At 44.3% G+C, this 21,074-nt stretch overlaps 1 protein-coding gene across 1 annotated transcript in view; it reads right to left on the reverse strand.

The window, feature by feature from the left end:
* MYO1H (myosin IH) overlaps nucleotides 1-21,074 on the reverse strand; it is a 142,034-nt gene that overhangs the window by 8,900 nt on the left and 112,060 nt on the right. The window contains exons 27-28 of the mRNA XM_089675765.1: nucleotides 17,959-18,014; nucleotides 17,314-17,449 (exon numbers count right to left, since the gene is read on the reverse strand). Coding sequence (XP_089531891.1) covers nucleotides 17,314-17,449; nucleotides 17,959-18,014 — 192 coding nt within the window. The remainder of the gene's footprint in view (nucleotides 1-17,313; nucleotides 17,450-17,958; nucleotides 18,015-21,074) is intronic.

Consider the following 21,074-nt stretch of genomic DNA (forward strand, 5'->3'; position numbering starts at 1 on the left):
GTGTAAACAACAGGACAGAACCTGGGTGGGTGATGTTAAGTGCTTTGGTTTTTGCCAAGTTAGTTTGAAATTACTGAGAGAGCTGAATTGTTGTATTTTAGCCAAGATAGTGGGGATGCTGATATGAGGTTGGGTAACGTAGATGAGTAAATCATCTGCGTAAAGGGAAAGTTTACAGTGTGTAGATGGGGTCTGAATGCCATTAATCGAGGTGCCATTAGTACTGGAAAAAGAGTCCGACATGAGGCCATTAACTAAGACGGTCATGGATGAAGAGGAATACAGTGACATGATCTGGAAAAGCATCTTGGGACCCATACCTACTTGTGCTAGGGACTGGCAGAGGAAGGACCCAACTGGGTCAAAGGCCTTTTCTGCACTGAAGGAAAGGAGACATGCAGGGATTTTGTGTTGTGCAAAGGATATTATGTGTATGGTTTTAGTGGTATTGTTGTCCCTGGCTTCATGCTCAGGGACATGTATGTATGAGACCTGGGAGTAGAGGTGAGAGGCGGTTGGCTAATACTTTGGCAAACAACTTTAAATCTACTTTCAGCAGTGAAATTGGTCTATAGCTGCTACAAAATGATGTTTGGGCAGGACCATGATTTGGGCTTGCAGAAGGTGAGGTGATGGAAGATGAGAATCATTAATTGACTAAAATGCTTTTGGCCAGTAGTGGTTTGAGGAGTGGTTCGAGGGTCTTATAAAACCGTGGGGTGAACCCATCAGGGCCTGGACATTTTCCTACTTTAAGGCCTTTAATTGCACCCAGGAACTCTGGCTTGGTCAGTGGCGAATCTGAGTCTGCAGAGCCCTTTTGCGAGAGGGTTGGTAGTGCAGTTTCTTGAATAATAAGAGTACAAATTATGTCTGGATCTAGGGGGGGTGTTGTGAGTCTGATTGTGTGAGGTTGTATAGTTGAGCATTGTATTGGCAAAAGTCAGAGGCTATCACTTCATTGTAAAGTTTAACATTCGTCTGCAACAGTATATGTGAGATCTATTGTCGAGGTTGACTGGGGTGAATGACCCGTGCCAGACGACAACCACATTTGTTGGCCTGCGAGTTAAAAAAAATTATACACCTTGTCTCTGGCTATGAGTGATTGATCCGCAAAGAGACACAAGTGGTCACGTCTCGCATTTAAGAGTTCAAATAAAGTGATAGAATCAAGAGTGCATTTATGAGTCCCTAAGAACGCATTTCAGCTCCTCCCTTTGGGTTAAAGGGGGGGGGGGTGTTGGGTCAGAGACATGGTTCAGTGAAAAGTCCCAAATCGCTTGTGTAATGGCCTGAATGCACAGCGTATTTGTTAATAAGTTGTCATTCAGTCTCCAGGAACAACATTTAGGTGTAAAAGGGAGCCTTCCCTGACTCAAGTGAACGGGGAAGTAGTCTGATCATAAGTGTAGTCCTTGGTGCATAGAGGGTCACAGGACCTTAAATAATGGACTGGTGGCTCCCTCCCCGGTGCTCAGAAAATCTCACTTTTTGTATCCAATCACCACTGATCTTCATGTACACTAGGTGCTGCTATTGAACAGAGTGCTATCATCGACTGGTAATTGGCTGCCTCTTTTTTTCATTTATTGCTTTTGTATAATTTTGTGTATATTGTTATGCTTTATCTGTATTTTCATTGTTAATAGGTTGTATATTTTTGATTTCACTGTAGGCATTGTTGTTCCGTTTTTCCACTTTCCCTGAAGAAGTCGGTCACATCCCACGAAACGCGTCAGCTCTTTTGATTGATTATCCAGTTTTGGATTCAATTTTATGGAAAAGCATTTTCTGGTTTCTAGTGGAATTGCCACCCTTCTCAAATTACACCGAATGATCTATCATTTGGGTAGTTTATATGAATTTAGATATTTCCACTAATTACCAACATTTTTCAGACCTTTCATGTCTGTAATCGCTTCACCAGTTTGATGATGATATCAATAGGGTTTTAGGACTCTTGCCCGTGACGTTTTTACGTCCCAAGTCAGAGTCTTTGCCCACTATTATTTCTTTATATTTTTGTTAATTCATTATGTATGTGCCTACATTGGCATCTGTCTTTCTTGTGGTTTTTTTTTTATAATGTCATAATAAAATATGCTCTATTTTATTTAATATTGTTTATGATTATGCATCTTTATACTTATAATGGTATGGTACCTTAAAAGCCCCATTATTTTCTCCTACTAGGGTTTATTTTTCTCATTGTTCCAATAGGGGTGTGGTACCTGTAAAACCTTCACACAAGGACAGGTGAGACCAAGTATCTTTCCAGCTTCTATCAATCTCTAATCTTTTACCTAGAAACACTGTGACTGCTCTCAAAGGGTCACAGATTTAGCTGGCTGTCCTCTATTTATTAGCATTAATTTTTGGAGGTCTTTCGTACAGGGGCAGAGAAAGGGTTAGAGTTGATCCATTTTCTTAGTTAATTTTTTCTTTCTCTTAATACTGTACGCGGTGGCTTAGGGTGATCTGGGTACTTCCCCTTACCTTGAGACGCACCATCTACTCAGCGAGGAGATTTCTCCGTTGACCTGGGATAGGTGAAAGCACGGTGGCAGTCTGAAGGAGTCAGCATAGGGGTGTATCTGTCCAGGTGATTTTAAGCCTTGAAGCACTTGTGCAGTTGAGAAGAATTTTGTCGGAGCTCTATGTGAGTTTAGTACAGCTTCACCCTGCGCAAAGAGTAATCACTGGGAAAAAAAACAAATAGGCCAGCTCACATAATATTGTTTCTTTACTTTGCAGTGACGATGGGTAACTCCCAAGGTAAGGGGAAGTACCCAGAACCTCCTAAGCCACCACGTAAAGTATTAAGAGAAAGAAAGCTGTTTAAAAAATTAACTAAGGAAGATGGATCAGCTCTACAAAAATCCCAACTACAAGCTAATGAGACATGTAAAGAATATGTTGCCCGAGTGTCACCTTGGGATGATTATTATGTTGTCTCATGGGTGGACAGCCTGGCGGGGTGGAGTTCAACCATGGGTAGTGCCAGCCCTTTTTCCAGAGATGGGGACAATGATGATTTTCACATGGATATGATAAAGGGGCTATGTTTAGGGGACAAAACTGCATTTCCCTATTTTGGTCCAGATTCTGAGTGGGATATGAAATATATGAGAGGGGGTGCATTGAATTGGTTGAAGTATGCCCCAGGATATAAGTGCCCGACACCACTCCCTTCTGCCTCAGTAGCTAAACAGAGTAATAGCCCTTTTTATTACACTTTGTTGACACCTGCCACTGCTCTTCCTGATTATATTCAACTGTATCCTCAGCTCCCTAAGGATGAGGAATATTTGTTGTCACATAGTTGGAGAAAACATGAATTACACTCTGCCCCAGCCCAAGAGCCCCTGCCATCTACCACTGATGAAGGAGGCTGTTTGGCAATGATCGGTGGTGAGGGGCAGGATTTTTCAGAAGAAAAGTCAGGTTCAAGTTTATCAGTAGGAGAAATAAATAAAGCGTGGAAAGAAACAAAAGTTGCATTGGAAAAGACATTAGACCAGATGCAGCAAACTGTGGCTGCTCTGTCGCCCAGGACCAAGAAAGAAAAAAGGTAAAAAAGGCAAGGTAGTAGGAAAGGCAATGAGATCAGGCAGACAGATGTAGCACTGCCCCTTGGGACAAGCTGGAATATATTATGGGTCCTGCGCTCAATAGATCCAACCCTAAGCAAACTCAATCCCTCTGGCACAACTGGTAATGAATAGCAAATACACCACCAAGAAATCTGCAGACACAGGGTTAAATGAAACGAGAACAATTTTATGGAGAATGAAATGCAGTTTAGAGGGGTGGGGTTCCCCTTTCAACTTCAAAACTTACTTTTCTTCTTTGTGCAATGTAAATTTGGTCTGCCACTAGAGGGCTTCACAGCCAAGAATCTCCGGATGGCAGAGCCGCACTTTAAGCAGAATACAACTGATATCAAACAAATAAACTTACTTATGCTCTATCAATGAAATGTATTACCCACACCGGTGTATGATTCTGCTTCTGAGGGGCGTTAGCCAAAAATCACCTCAGAGTCAGAACAGAATGCAATAAAGAGGTACCTCTAATAAAGCTACTAAGCCAGATTCCCCCACTTCAGTCCTTGTAACGGTGGAGCTCTAGTTGGTGCACGTTTAGTCCTTACAATGAAGTAAATAGCAGCTGAAGGCTTCTTTGGAGTTCCAGCTGGTGTGGGTTACATCAGATTTCACTAGGTTTCTGGGCTGAGCAGATCCAACCTCAGTGTCTAGAAGCAACACAAAGCACCCCAAGACCAGGAGCAGTCGCCAGATGCAATCTCCCAGTATGTGTCAGTCCCCGGGGCAGACAGTCTCAATTACACTGGTGGTGAGGGACAAAGCAGGCAGGGGGATCTGTGGCTTGCACAGGGCCCCGGATGGGTGAGATCCCAGCAGTGGGGTGCGGATGTCCCAGTCTATATGCAAAGTTTAAATGGTGTGTCTTACTCTCTCCCAGTGGGACAGCTCACCAGACTCCGAACACACAGCAGGGTCCCACTATCCGCGCTGAGTGCTGTAGTGCCTCCTCCTCTCCTTGGACGGGCTCCACGTGTCCCTGTCTTTTCTCCAGCCTCGTGTCTCCCTGTTCTACCCTTCACTTCCTGCTTCCTCCCCTTCCCAGCGTCCTTTTCTGAGAGCCCTTTGCTGTGAAGTGGATGAGTCATGAGCTTGGCAGAATGCCCAGATTTTACAATAGGGGAGGGAAAGGGAGGACCGACTGCAGAACGTGTGATTCCTTCTGAATTCTCTTATACAAGGAGGCTGCTACACAGACATCAATGGTAAAAGAGCAGACAGTACAGGAGAAAGACGCAGCAAGTGAGGAGTCAGAAGATTCAACGGGAGATGGAGAGGTGGGTTGGCAGGATAATTCAGAAGAATTCGGTAGGTATCATTTGAGGTCCAGAAAAGATGCAGGAGATAACGAGGGAGCATCCCAAGCTTACCCCTACATCATTGTGAGAACCAATGTGGTGATAAAGCCAATGAAAATGACTGAAGTTAATGGCATTATAAAGGGTTGTCCTGATCTTCAGAAGAACCCCACTGCTGCCATTAACTACTTGAAAAGAGCAACTCAGGGACGACAATGTTCACAACAGGACATGAGGATAATCATCCATGGAATTTTGGGATATGATATGGAATCAGGTTGGGTTTGGGCCAACGTGCCTACTATTTATGAGCATCATCAGCCACTTAAACTGGCTGCAGACTACAGGTCGAGAACTGCCACAGGACAGGAACAGATGTGGAGGACTTAACTGAAGAAAGGCGGAGGTTATGGAAAGATAAACAGCTACTAGCTACAGCAGTTTCTTGTAAGCAGGGCAGTAAGGAATCAGCTAAGGAGTGCCTAAAAAGATTTAAGAAGGTCTGGAAAGAAAATGCAGGATTAGATTTGACAATGCTGGAATTAGGAATTATATATATATATATATATATATATATATATATATATATATATGCAGGCAGTTATGCAGGGGTTGAGACCGGAGATTTCACTACTGATCAAACAGTTAGTGTTGGAGTGGACAAACATGGATGATAAAACATTTGAATCCAGAGTAATGGAGAAAGATTCAGCGGGCTGTTTTAATTTTCCTAAAGCAAGTACAATTTCTAAGGATTACAGCATTGTGATCCTAGAAATGCCAGACCGAGAGATCAGATGGGACAGTTTAAGAGCAACTCCAGGGGGAGGGGTAGAGGGGGAAGAATTAGAGTTTTTAATCCCACGAATGACCGATGTTTTTCCTGTGGCCAGCCTGGACATTGGAGAAATCAGTGCCCAAATGTGACACCACAGAATCAGAATATATATATATATGTCTTCACAATCTCTTTAACCACAAGTACCTCTCTTCATTCCCGCTGCACAAACTGCCGTGAAATCTCCCCTCCAATGGCAAAATCAACAACAATAGGGTTGCCCAGAAGATGTTCCCCTCATGCTTCCCCAGCTCTCTTCTGAATACACTGCACAACCCTCTATATCTCTTTCAGTAGGAGTTGTGATGTTATCTTTTGTAATTGATTCGAGAGCTACCCATTCGTGTTTAAGGTCAGCGTGTTACAAGGGTGCTGTACTAGAGTGTGAACCTTCTATGGTAATAACTGGGGTTTAATCAGAACTTGGGAAACTCCACTGTTAGAGGTGAACAATCTCTATGGATTAGATCACATTGTAAATCATTCTGTTAGGGCCATTCCAAATTGCCCGGTGAATTTGTTAGGCAGAGATTTATTGGGAAAGTTAGAAAGTGTCATTACGGTAAGCCCTGAAGGAGGTGTTCACATGGAATCCCCATATTGCTTTGTTGCTATAGAGGAATTGGAGGAGGTAAATCCCAAAGTATGGGCAAGGGATAAGTTGGATGTACCCTTTGGCCAAGGAAAAGTTGGAAGGCATCCAACCCATGATTGAAATATTTTTAAAAGAGGGAATTTTGACACCTGTGATATCACCTTACAATACCCCAGTTAATCCTGTTAAAAAGCCTGATGGTTCATACAGATTTGCTAAAGATTTGAGGGCAGTTAATGCTCTTGTAGTACCAGTGGCCCCTATTTTCCCAGATGTATTGTCATTGGTGACCTCTATTCCCTGCACAATGCAATATTACACCATCCTTGATTTAAGTTCAGGAAAGGTAGAGAGGATGAACAGGACGATTAAGGAGAAGTTGAGGAAAGCTACTGGAGGTACATTTGTAAAGTGGGAGACTTATTTGCCCGCAGTGTTGGCTGAAATCAGGATGACACCAAACAAAACAACTAAATTGTCACCTTTTGAAATTTTAATAGGCAGACCATTTCCTACCCCATAGACCAAAGGTCCACTGGTGATTATGCCTGGTGATTTAGAGCTGATCCAAGAAGCATACGTGTTGAATCATAAGGCTTTAGAATGGCACCTACAGTGATGTATCTCTTTGTTTTACACTTCCCTCACAGAAACCAACACATCCGTTCAAGCCTGGAGACCAGGTGATTGTTAAAGCCCTACATAAGCACAAGGTCCTAGACCCACCTTATGGGGAGCCCACAGTGATAACAGCTGTGACACGTACAGCAGTTCTGACCGCGGATTCTTAGGCCTGGATCCATGCGTCAAGGGTAAAGAAGATTCTCTTCCACATGAGGTGTTGACTACAACAGTGGGTGAAGCAGGTGACGAACACCCAGAAGCAGAAGTGTTAGAAAGAGAAGCAGGCGATACAGTTCCACTAGAAGGTAGATGGACCGAGACTAATCAAGATGTCCATACGTTTGCATCCACAAACCTCTTGGAAAATCTTCTTTTTAATAGGTTGTCTTACAGTGATAGTGTTTCTCCCAATTTGGGTGATTAGTACATGTTATCACCAGCAGGACTTGATGTACCTTTGCCCTCAGCCCCAAAAGACTGACTCCTTGCCCCAACACAGACATGCACGAGAACTATTAAAGCAACCGGAAAATGTCTCGGATTATATGGGAAGGAGAGTGATGAATGTTTCCAATTTCTGCCTGTCAGATATGCTTAATCCTACTGATATTTTAACAACATGTTTGATAGGCATTCCCACTCCAACCTCAGTTTTGTTGGACATTTTAAGAGTAATGACTAATGATACTGATGTAAGAATGAATGGTGTACCATTTATTTCATTGTATGAGTACTGTCTGAATTGTCCAGGTTCATTTAAACGCTGGACGCTGACTAGTATAAAAACGTTGAATGTTACCCAAGGAGATGTGTGTTACAATATGACATGCAGTTCTGAAAAGATTCCCCAGTGTTGGCATCTAAGATTTACATATGGCCCACATCAAACAACCCTATCTCCTCAGGATAGGATTTTATGTAAGTCTAGATAGAACATGTACTTCAGTACATAACCCAATGTTTTATCACAGCCCAGCCACATTAACCACTTGCCCACTGGGCACTTATACCCCCTTCCTGCCCAGGCCAATTTTCAGCGCTGTTGCAATTTGAATGACAATTGCGCAGTCATGCAACGCTGTACCCATATGCAATTTTTATAATTTGTTTCACACAAATAGAGCTTTAATTTGGTGGTATTTATTCACCACTAGGTGTTTTAGTTTTTTGCACTATAAACAAGCCTGTCTTTACACCATGACCAAGACTTCCAAGTCATATAGAAAACCCTGCTGGATGTTGGTTTCCTGTCTTCAACAGAGTAGAGACTGGCCGAGAGACACCCCTATCATTCAGCACCTGGCCTCAATAGCCAGGCCATCACTGAGCAATTTGAAAACAAGGCACAAGACGCCCCCTGAGACAGACAGTCTGGGCTGCCTGAAAATTCTCAAGGGTCGTCAACCGCTAAGTTCATTAAGTCTACCTTATCTTTGAACCTGGATGTGAGAATATGACTCACCTTTTCTTGGGCAGCCTGACCCTAGTGCTGTCTTATTGAATGATACATGCCACCACTGTGGCTTTGCTGGACTGAACTTTTACTAGGAGACCCCGCAACTGGTTCATCCAGTGATCCAGTGCAAACCGAACAACCCAAAGCTCCAGAATATTGGTGGGAAAAACGCATTTCCTGAAGAGACCAAGATCCCTGTACAGAGGTAGATTGCAAAATGGTTCCCCAACCCAACATACTGGCATTGATAGATATTAGCCACCAGACTATTAGAAGGAAATACTTCCCCCTGTCCCAGTTCTGAGCAACCATCCACCAGTCTAATGGTCATGACCAACTAGGAGCAAGGGACATATAGCAATCCAGACACTGAACCTTCCTTTTCATATTCATTTGTAATGGACTGGAGAAAAACTGAGCAAATGGAATAGCCTTAAACAGCATAATTTCCAGTCAGCTTGTTATGGACCACCTGGTGTACTCTAGCAGTCCACAGGACAGGATTCCCCCGGGGCGCGGAGTCTAAGCCCCAGTCCGCTTGTTCACCAGAGCCCCTGATTGTGGGGATGGGCTTGGAACGGACAGTGACCAGGTCGCGGCCCCTGAGTACACCCACCTGAGGTAGAAGAATCACCAGAGGTAATGACAGGTAGAGAGCCTGACGTGAAGAGCCAGACAGGTCTGGAGAATAGCAGCTAATCCGTGCAGGTTGGATGGATGGCTGAGCAATAGCATGGTCAAACGGGCCAGGTCGGTAACAGAGGGGTCAGCGTAGTACAAGGTAGCAGGCAGAAGGATAGTCAGGTCACTCGTCGGGGTCGGTACCAGTAGTTCAGATCAGGTAGGGATATCCAAAAGAGAGGTCAAACTTAGCCAGGGGTCAGAGCAGGAGAAGTCAGCAGGGGTCAGGTCCAGGCAGGTCAGCAACGAATCTCAAACAACGGGAATACAGGAACAAGATCAGACCATACGGAAACTTGTGTCTGTGCGGGGCTGGTTTAAGTAGCCCGCCCTGCACCTGACAGGCGCAGCCTAGGTCCTATTGCCTGCCCAGCACCGTCATAGGTGATGGGCGCGCCTGGGTCCTAGTGCCCTGCTACCTGCATGTCTTGACAGACACCTACGCATGTGCAGACCCATGCGTTGCGATGGTCCCTGACATTGCCCCCCCCCCATGGGCATCCTCCGGGTGCCCAACTGATCTCTCCTCCGTGGGTGGCTACGATGGAACTCTCGGACAAGTCTAGGGGCGTGAACATTTTGAGCCGGCTCCCAGGAATTTTCCTCAGGGCCGTAGCCCTTCCATTTTATCAGGAAATGTGTCTGGCTGCCCCTCTTCCTGCAATCCAAGATTGATTCTACATCAAATTCCTCCTGTTCGTTGATGGTTATGGCTTCCAGGGGTTTGGATCTTCGATCAGGGAAAGGATCCGGTACTGCTGGCTTTAGTAGCGAGACATGAAACACTGGGTGAATCTTCCAGGTCCCTGGTAACGAAAGTTCATATGCCACCTCGTTAATCTTTCGCTTGACCCGAAATGGGCCCATAAACTTGGGCCCCAATTTCCTCGAAGGACAAGACAACTTTAAGTTGGTAGTTGCCAGCCAGACCTGATCCCCTGGTTTCAAGATCAGTTCCCCTCTTCTTTTCCTGTCAAAAGCCCTCTTACTATCTTCTTGGGCCTTAATGATTGCTTCTTGAAGCACCTTGTTATTGGCAGAAAAAAAACTCAGCATATCCTGCATGGCAGGAACTGGACCTTCAGGAATTATGTCAGGCAAGAATGTGGGGTGGAACCCATAATTCGCAAAGAATGGGGATTGCCCCGTCGCGGAGTGATTCGCTTTGTTGTACGCGAATTTGGCCAATGGCAAGAGCGTCAACCAATCGTCCTGGAGGAAGGATGTATAACATCTCAAGTACTGCTCAAGTGTCTGATTTGTCCTCTCTGTCTGCCCATTGGTCTGTGGGTGGTAGGCAGACGAAAATGATAGTTGAATACCCAGAATCTCGCATAACGCCTTCCAAAACTTTGAGGTAAACTAGCCCCACGGTCAGAATCGATGTCTTCTGGAATCCCATGAAGCCTTACTATTTCCTGCACAAAAATCTTCGCTGTTTCCAGGGCCGAGGGCATGCCCCTTAGTGGCAAGAAATGGGCCATCTTTGATAGACAATCAACAACCACAAAAATTGCTAAATGGTTTTGAGATGGGGGAAGCTCCACTATGAAATCCATAGCAATCATCTGCCACGGCCGACTCGGTATAGGTAAAGGTCGTAGTAAACCCCAGGCCTTGCTTCTGGTGGGCTTGTTCCTCTGACAGATGGCGCAGGACTTTACATACTGTTCACAATCTGTGACCATGCTCGGCCACCAGAAGGTGCGCTGGAGCAACTCTAGGGTCTTGGTGATTCCAAAATGGCCCGCTAATGGGTGATCATGACAATATCCTAGAACTGAAGTTCGGACTTCCTCGGGTACCACAACTCGCCCCTTCCTTCCAAAGGAGACCCTCTGTCAGGGCTCCGGGTATGACCAGAGGTGTGTGTACTGACACAGGGAAACGCAGGCTTCAGATATGGTATAAATAAGACAATTTATTAAGACTAACAATACAAATATAAACGCAGTGCACCAAACCCCAAGCTAACACAAATACATACAACAAGGTGAAACAAACCCAAACTGATATAGATACACAGGTACATACACATATAGAGCACAACATAGTCAGGCAGGCCGGGTCGATAACTATCGGGCAGGTAGGTACAGGACGAGCAGGCGGAGAGTAGTCAGGTCACGAGCCGGGTACAGCAACTAACGGACAGGTAGGTACAGGGGGTCAGGCAGAGAATGGTCAGGGCTACAAGCCAGGGATCAAACAGGAGAAGTCAGCAGAGGTCAGGATCAGGCAGGGTCGGCAACAAGTCAGGCAGGAACAGGAATGCAGGTTACAAGATACAGGGGCCCATGGAAAAACACACACCAAGGCCCTGACTGTGAGTTTGGCCATTCCTTAAATACAACCCCTGCAATCAGCTTCAGGTGTTTTGGCTGACTGCAGGGGTGAGTCTCTGATTGCTGAGAGTACCCACTGGCCAGCCTTGGTACTGCAGCCCACAAGGCAGGTGAGTCCCACCACTATTGGCAAGTCCATTCCTGACACCCTCCTTGTTCTGTAGAGAAACCTCGGGTGGGCTTGCCATTTCCACGGTTGCAGACTGAAGCCTAGAGCGGAGCTCCGTTTGGAGGGCAAGAAAGTTCCCAGGGGACAGAATCGTGTCGGGTTTAGTGGTTTCTTCTGGATCCTCAAACATACGGGAGAGGGCGTCCGGTTTGGTGTTCTTGGACCCGGGCCTATACGTGATGTGGAACACGAATCTGGAAAAGAAAAGTGCCCATCTAGCTTGGCGTGGTCTCAGGCGTTTGGCTGTCCTCAAGTATTCCAAATTCTTGTGGTCCATAAAGATTAGTATTGGATGTGTGGCCCCCTCCAGTAGATACCTCCATTCCTCTAGTGCCGTTTTAATGGCCAAGAGTTCCCGGTCACCGATATCGTAATTTCTTTAAGTTGTAAGTTTCCTAGAAAAGAATGCCACTGGGTGCATGAGCTCCTTGGTCCCTTTCCTCTGGGACAGGATGGCCCCTACCGCGTTCTCAGACGCATCGACCTCCAGGATATAGGGAAGCGAGGAATCAGGATATCTCAGAATGGGGGCTGTAGTGAACAGTTTCTTCAGGGTCTCGAATGCGGACTATGGCGTCCACCGAAAACGTACCCCTTGTTTGGTAAGCTGGGTGATGGGGGACACAAGGCCTGAGAAGTTCCTGATAAATTTCCGATAGAAATTTGCAAACCCAATGAAGCGTTGTACGCCCTTTTTGTCCGTGGGCACCGGCCATTCAAGAATTGCCGAAACGTTTTGAGGATCCATCGCAACCCCCGTGGTGGAGATAATCAGCCCCAGAAATGCAATACTGTGCTGCTCAAAACTGCATTTGTCACCTTAGCGTACAACCCATGTTGGCATAGACGCTCCAACACACTTCTAACATGACCCCTATGGGACTCCAGGGAAGGCGAGAAAATTAGAATATCGTCTAAGTAGACGACAACAAAAATGTCCAGGTAGTCTCTAAACACGTCATTGATGAAGTGCTGGAATGTGGCTGGGGCGTTACAAAGTCCGATAGGCATAACGAGGTACTCGAAGTGCCCAAATCGAGTACAAAACGCGGTCTTCCACTCATCCCCCTCTCTAATGCGGACCAGGTTATACGTGCCCCTCAAGTCTAACTTAGTAAACAGTACCGCTGACTTTAACCTCTGAAAAAGCTCTGGGACCAAAGGGAGGGGATAGCCGTTCTTAACCGTAATTTTATTTAAGTCACAGTAGTCTATGCATGGTCTTAAGGACTTGTCTTTCTTCTCCACGAAAAAGATTCCAGCACCGACTGGCGAACTGGAGGGCTGAATGAACCCCTTCTGTAGGTTTTCATCTATGTACTCCTTGAGTACCCCCAGTTCCCGTTCTGACAAAGGAAATATCCGTCCAAACGGGATCTCAGATCCGGGCAGAAGGTCAATGGGACAGTCATAGGTCTGGTGGGGAGGAAGAATGTCTGCCCCCGCTTACTAAAGACATCTAAGAAGTCATGATAGGCCGGGGGAATAATTTGGACTAACTCGGCATCTCCATCTAAACGTAGAAGGGGGTGGGGAGCCGAGGAAGTCGGGGCGTGACAGTGTTCCTGGCAGTAAGGTGACCGGAACTGGATGGTCCCGGTTTTACAATCAATCTGGGGATTGTGGGCCCGCAGCCACGGAAGTCCCAGAATGATTGGAAATAATGGGGATGCAATGGCGTCCAGTTGCAGAAACTCCTGATGATGATTGGTCTCTGTGGTGCAAATAGGCGGGGTTTGCCGGTCTACTACTCCTGACTTAATGCGTCACCCATCGGCTAAGAAGATATTTAACCTTGATTCCCTGTTCTGGAGGGGGATTCTCTGTTGCGTGGCAAAATCCAAATCAATAAAACAACTACATGCCCCAGAGTCAACAATTGCTGTTGCTGACACGGTTCCTCCTGGGAGCTGCAAGGAAACAGGCAACGCTATGTAACTTGAATGACTAGCATGTGAAGCAGACTGGTCTGGAGAGTAGCAGCTAATCCGTTCGGGTCGGATGGATGGCTGAGCAATAGTGTGGTCAAACGGGCCAGGTCGGTAACAGAGGGGTCAGCGTAGTACAAGGCAGCAGGCAGAAGGATAGTCAGGTCACTCGTCGGGGTCGGTACCAGTAGTTCAGATCAGGTAGGGATATCCAAAAGAGAGGTCAAACTTAGCCAGGGGTCAGAGCAGGAGAAGTCAGCAGGGGTCAGGTCCAGGCAGGTCAGCAACGAATCTCAAACAACGGGAATACAGGAACACAGGAACAAGATCAGACCATATGGCAACTTGTGTCTGTGCAGGGCTGGTTTAAGTAGCCCGCCCTGCACCTGACAGGCGCAGCCTAGGTCCTAGTGCCTGCCCAGCACCATCATAGGCGACGGGTGCGCCTGGGACCTAGTGCCCTGCTGCCTGCATGTCTTGACAGACACCTACGAAAGTGTAGACCCATGCGTCGCGATGGTCCCTGACACAGCTCATGGAAAAGACATATTGAAGGAACTTTTGCCTATTTTAGCTTCTGGGACCTGATTTCTCAGAGACAGGCCTTTTTCTGGAGCTATGGCCAGCCCTCTGGCCCTGTGTTTTCCCTCTGGATCCAAATGCCTATGGGTGCTAAAAAGACTGCCTGGATGATGAGGTACCAACTGGCGAAGTAACTGTTCCTCTGTAAACCGGACATCTGCCCTTCTTTTTAGGTGCCAGAAAGGGAACTCTTTCCACAGAGATCTCCTGGATGTATTTTGTCCAATCCTCACCAATAGTGATGGGCCAAGCACCCCCCTGTTCAGTTCATGGTTAAACATTTGGACCTACCGAACATTCGACTGCGAACTTCCAACTGGGACAATTTACTAAGCGGTATCTCACCGCATCTGAGTATGTGGCAAGATACTGCTCAGCGACTAAAAAACCACATGAGTTATATTATTAAATCATGCGCTATTTTAGTAGTGAAACATTCTTTAATGTTTCAGCTGTCAGCGGGGTTCCCTGCTGACAGCTGAATGTCAAAAGAAATGTTGACATTGCCCGACAATTTAATATTTTTTAAAAAAAACAGCGTATCCATACCAAGCCCTATGGGTCTGGTATGGATTTTGAGGGTAACCCCCCACACCAAAATTTAAAAAACTGGACCATACAAGGCCACATGCCCTCAACATGGGGGGGGGGTGCTTTGGGGCATGGGAGCTCCTCCTTAAAGCACCTTGCCCCCATGTTGTTGGGGACAAGGGTCTCTTCCCCACAACCCTGGCTGGTGGTTGTGGAGGTCTGCGGGCATGGAGCTTATCGGAATCTAAAAGTGTCCTGTAACAAGGGGGCCCCCAGATCCCATTCCCCCCACCCATTCACAAAAAAAAGTGTAGTGTAAAAAATGACAGGAGACAGTCTTTGACAAGTCCTTTATTACCAGCAAAAATTTAAATAATGTCCCCCGCAGTAGATCCAATGTCAATCATTATGCCCGCAGACACCGCCGACACAAAAAAAAAAACTGCTCCGCTCTCTACGCCTGCTCCCGCCGAATGCCCTTACCATTCATGTGTTCAGTGAACACAGGAATGGCCCTTGTTCGAGTGGAACTTACGTTCCACTTGAACATGAAGCCCATCACATGAACGTGAAGCCCATCACTACTCACCAACAGGCATTCTCCATGAAAAGCAAAGCCCACCAACCACTTTTTTACAGGACGGCTCAGCAGACCAGCTTTTTAACCACAGAACCCTGCGTCTGGGAACTGACAACAGAGCTTAATGCATAATCTGTTGGCTAGAGCCACGAACCACACAGCCTGAGGTGTTTTTTTTCTGTCTATTCCAGGCTCTGGCAAACGCTAATGGCTGTCACAGTGGGTTGCATAGCAGAGCCAGAAAAGGAAAAAGAAACTTTCAGAATAGATTCCAGCCTCCTGTCAGCTGGGTCCTAAAAATCTAGACAAGTTAGATGTTTACTAAGACAAGAGATCACTGAATCCACTGTGAGCATACTGCATATGCATATTCATAATGTGAGCACACCTACTACCTAGTTGCTAACAAAGAGAAGGACCCCTGACAGCCCCAAATTATTTAAAAGTTACCCTGCCACTAAAACTTACCAATCCTGCCGTAGGTTCCTGTTTAAAAAAAAAAAAAACAGAGATCCAATGTTCACCCATCTTGGTGGGCTTAGTCATTCAGGATCTTCATGGACTCAGTCCCCCTTTTCTGCTCCGGGGTCCACTGCCTTGGACCTGTATAATACCCTGCCAGAAGCTTCCTTGATCAGTGCTTACTGGCCAGGGTTCCGTAAAGCAGGGTCCAGCACCAAAAAGCTGCATTACAGGCAATCCTCACCAGGTCATTTATCTCTGCTATGGGGCTTGGGTACCATCCATTTTAGCACCCAGCCATTCTATCCAGTCGCTATTAGAACAATTTTGAGACCACAAGTATTCTCACTGAGAGCTGAACATCAATGACCATCACCTTCAAGACACTAGCAAAAAAACTGAGGGACTTCCTGTATGGGAGGCATTATATAGGGGAGGACTTCCTGTCTGTTTTTGGTTTGCCAGTGTCCATTCACCTATAGCTGGTGCATAACACAGAGGGTAATGATTATAGCTTGCTCTTTGTCCCGTGATGTATGGTAAAGGAAAAACTTTTAGTGTGCAACCAGCTTACGGGAAAGCCAGCTTCTGTAAGATTGTTTTCTGTTTGCAATTGCAGATTTTCCCTTCTTACTTCCTGGGTGCTGAAAACATTGTCAGCAAGACAGGACGTGAGGGTAAGGCTCCATGTACACAAGACACTTCTGAACGATGGAATCTGACTGCTGGAAAACGTAGGTTAAAAATCGTATGTTTAGCCGCATTTGCATACCGCTTTTATGAGCGTTTGCGTTTAGAAGCGTTTTTTAAAGATAACCTCAGGAGACCTTCCAAAATGCCCAAATGCACTGAAAAACAGTAACAGTAAAAAATTAACTATTTAAGACATTTTGAGAGAAATAGAGAGAGCAGAAGCAGAGAGAACAGTATTTGTTGAGATTTGAGATTAGCTGTCTTTTTTTTGTGGTGTTTGGATGTGTTCCAGCTCATTTCTGTGCAGAAATTATTGCAGCAGTGTCTAACATATTTTCTTTCATGTGAAACCTCAAAGTATGGTGTACCAGGTCCATTTGAGTACTGGGAAAATGCTTTGCATGCATTTTTCATGATGAAAAAAGGCTCTGGACAGCATCTGAAAATGGAAGAGTTAAAAAAAATTTCCAAATGCAAATGCTTATAAACACAGTTAGCCACGTTCACACGCGTTTACAAGCGTTTGGCGTTTGAAACGCTGATAAAATATACTCCTGAACGCAAAAACGACTGTAAACTCAACTGCCTGTAAAGGACTGTAAATTACATAATGTATATGGACACATAGGAAAACATTAGGGAGAGTTCAGGGACTGCTGAAAAAAAAACACAGAAAAGCTCCTAAACGTGAGTTTATCAGTTGCAGTGTACCTGGAGCCTAAAGCTCTCAATTGGAGCACCAGACATCAGTACAACCCCATTTTTGACCCTGAGTCTATTCAAAACTAGAAAAAAGGTTTGTGATCTGACATCCACTTTTATCAAAATGTCTGAAGAAAGAAAAGTTTTCAATGCTGTGAGCAAAATGTATCCTTGATGTACTCTATGTAATATTTGCAAATAATAATACGATGCATTTTTGTTACCTTTTATATTTGAGTATTCAATCCTCTGCTTGATTTTGCCTTGTTCAGTCACATACAGTTTTGTCTGTGTCAACAGGAGTTGTCGAGATCGAGTCTTAAATCCATGTCTATCGTACTTGATTGCTGAAATGCCATACTGATCACATGTGGAAACACATTACACATATATTACAAAGATCATCTGTTTATGTGTGCTCAAAGGTTTAAATTAATTTTAGATATTATTGACCTCCTTTACAAATTAGGAATGTCAGATTGCCTACAGGATGCAGTAGAAAGCTTGCATTTTCTTTTGTGTCACTATCATTGCACTTTAAGAGTGATTTTTTTGTATCAGTTGTGATTACAAAAGTTTAATAAATAGGGTGGGCAAAAAGCAGCAATGAAGTATAAAAATTCAGAAACCCATACCAAACAATAATTGTATAAGGCTTGAATGATTGCTAGTTTATTTACTTTGCTTCAGTGTCTACCTTTTTAAAGGCAAGAATAGCTTTGCTGTTAAATGCACATTTTAATTCCATTGGTCCCATTTTGCATTGAAACGGTTTGTACAATGCATGTACACATTTGCATTTTGTATAATAACATAATCAAAAAGAGAGTTCCTGGTGCATGAGCTTTGTACAACTACAGACTCCTTACCTTAATCTTGTCATAGCACATGTTCATAAGCAGTTTTGGATTGAGATCCTGCTCACCTAAGATTCAAATCACAACAAAAGATTACATGTGCTCAAACTAATACAAATCTGGTGTTGCAATTAACAAGCAAAAAAAAAAAACATTTTAAAGAACAATCGTGTAAAGTTTCTAGCAAGCTGTTTGAATTTGCACATGTAAAACCAAAGGGATAATTAAAAGGATTAAACAAGCAAACATTAGCTTAAAGCTGAACTCATCCTTACCTTCTGTCTTGCACAGCTGTGTAGGCTCTTCTCCTGTACTGAAATTGCTTACTCTGATTTTCTGCACACTGTGAGCTTCTCGCAGTGTGTATTAGACATTGAAGCAAATCAGAATCCAGCTTACTTCCAAGCTGGAGGATATTCAGCATCATCTAGGTCTTTCCTCCCCAACCTTCCCAACTGTACTGCCCCTTGCTTGCTCCTTTCATTAATTTGATTTGAATTATTTCAGTCATGGAGGCTCAGCATTACATATGGTTGTTTCCTAGGTCAGTCTACATGCAAATACAAGATTATTGCCTGTGCTATGGGTGAGCTAATAAATGAGTCCCAGCAGCTGTTTGAATGTGCTCCCCTCTTATTGCACACAAAGACTAAATACAAAAATGTTTGAGGTGATTGTAGCCGTATTAGTGCATTTGCGACCAAAACAATTGAGTACTGTCCGTGATACTTTTTTTATTTGCACTAACATACAATTTTGAGGACAAGCTTTCAGGGTATGTCCCCTTCTTCAAAGTCCAAGCAGTACTGTTCAAATCACAAAGTTTCAGTAGAATGTTAGAAGAGATGAAGAAAAAAAAAAAAAGAGAGAGGCTAGAAATAAAATACAGCCAAAGCGAGGGGGGAGGAGGGAATACTACACTCACACAGAGGGAGTCAAGCTAGCTAATAGTCATAAAACTGTTGGATAATTAGTGAGGAATCCCATGTCCACATTAAGGCCGTTATCTCTTGCGTCAAATAGAATTATCATTCTTAGTTCAAATGTTTTTCTTTCCTGGATGGATTTGAAATTTCCTTTAAGAACTAAAATATTGAGGTCTCCCATTATGTGGCCTGGTTGTGCAAAATGGTGTCCTACAGGTGTGCAGAGGTCATCTTCTTTATGTTCCTTGATGGTACGTCTGTGCAAATTCATCCTTGTTTGCAACTTCTGTCCTGTTTCGCCAACATAAGATCCTTTGCTGCATTTTCTGCACTGGATAAGGCACACAACATTACTGGAGGTGCAGCTGTATGAGAAGATGAAAGAAAGAGCACACAAACCTTGCGCATTACCTCAATAAATAGTGACTAATTTTATAATTAAGGAAATATACTCACAAAGTGATGGTATAAGAGGCATAAGTAACCATAATCCACACAGGGTTACAGGTAAATCCAAAAGGGGGGGGGGAATGAAGGCTAACGCATTTCAAAGGGTGCTCACTTCTTCACTAGTGTCGACACTAAACAGGCTAAACTGCTGTAATACTGACACTCAGTGGCTGAAAGTCTCCTTGCCATGGGAACTCTGCCATACTGAAGTCCCTATCTGCTCAACCCAGCTCTGATGAAGAAGGGAGCACCCTTCGAAACGCGTTAGCCTTCATCCCCCCCCCTTTTGGATTTACCTGTAACCCTGTGTGGATTATGGTTACTTATGCCTGTTATACCATCACTTTGTGAGTATATTTCCTTAATAATAAAACTAGTCACTATTTATTGAGGTAATGCGCAAGGTTTGTGCGCTCTTTCTTTCATCTTCTTCTACAGTTTTATCAAGCTTCCCCAGCTTCATGATAGAGCTGCACAACCTCTGATCACCAGCGGATGAACACGCTGCTTGTTACTAACGCCCGTTTGATCTGAGTCTTTGAGCGCAGGAGATAATGGATCTTTGGTGCAGATGTATGAGCCAGAAATATTGAAGATCCCTTTTGAGTGTCTGACTCTTTTTGATGAATTGATTTGTTTGCACAGTTTGCAGCGTTTCTTATTGCAGGGTGTGCTTCCATTATTTGTGACATCATAATCAGAAGGAAGTTTCCTACTGATTAGTTTATTTCTGAGGTTGGATGGTTGTCTGAAAGAAATATTCCAGCAACCCCCAATACTGGCCTTCAGAGTTCCATCCTCTGTTATAATGGGTTGTAAATCTTTGATTATTTTTCTTATCCCTTCTAGTGCTGGGTTGTATGTGGTTACTAGAGGTACACGGTTGTTTGTTTTTTTCTCTTTGTACTGAAGTAGATTTTCTCTTCGGGTTCTCAAGGCTGTGTTTATGCTGGTGTTGATAGTTTTGTCCTTGTAACCTTTCTTATGGAAGGCGTCTGCTAGTGTCCTGAGATGTTTATCTCTGTCTCTTGGGTCAGAACATATTGGGTGGTATCTAATGGCCTGACTGTGTATGATGGCACGTTTCGTGTGTTGGGGGTGGAAGCTGGAACTGTGGAGGTAGTTGCATCTGTCAGTGGGTTTCCTGTATATTGAGGTGTGAAGCGTATCATCCCTGATGTATACTGTGGTGTCTAGGAAGTTGACGTGTGTGTTCGAGTATTCCATTTTTAGTTTGATTGATGGATGAAAAGTGTTGATCAATGAGTAAAATTGTTTTAGGCTTTCTTCACCTTCTGTCCATATGATGAAAATATCATCAATATAGCGATAGTATCTGTATGGTTTTTGTTCCATACTCTTCAGGAATTTTTCCTCCAGGTCAGCCATAAATAAATTGGCATATTGGGGTGCCATTTTACTTCCCATTGCAGTACCCATACATTGAAGATAGATGTCTTTATTGAAGGCAAAGTAGTTGTGTGTGAGTATGAATTCAATGAGCTGTGTAACATCCTCAGCAGTGTATTTGTGGTTTGGTGAGGATGATAAGGATCTGTGACATGCAGCTAATCCATCCTTGTGAGGGATATTACTATACAGGGATACTACATCCATAGTCACTAGAAGTGTATTAGATGGTAATTGCTGTATGTTGTTGATCTTGTTCAGAAAGTCAGTTGTGTCTTGCAGGAAACTAGTAGTATTCTTTACTAACGGTTTTAAAAAAAATTCTACAAAGCCTGAGATTTG

Source organism: Staurois parvus, unplaced genomic scaffold (genome assembly GCF_062004578.1).
Source record: "Staurois parvus isolate SC_StPar_1 unplaced genomic scaffold, SC_StPar_1.0 ptg000158l, whole genome shotgun sequence".
NCBI lineage: Eukaryota > Metazoa > Chordata > Amphibia > Anura > Ranidae > Staurois > Staurois parvus.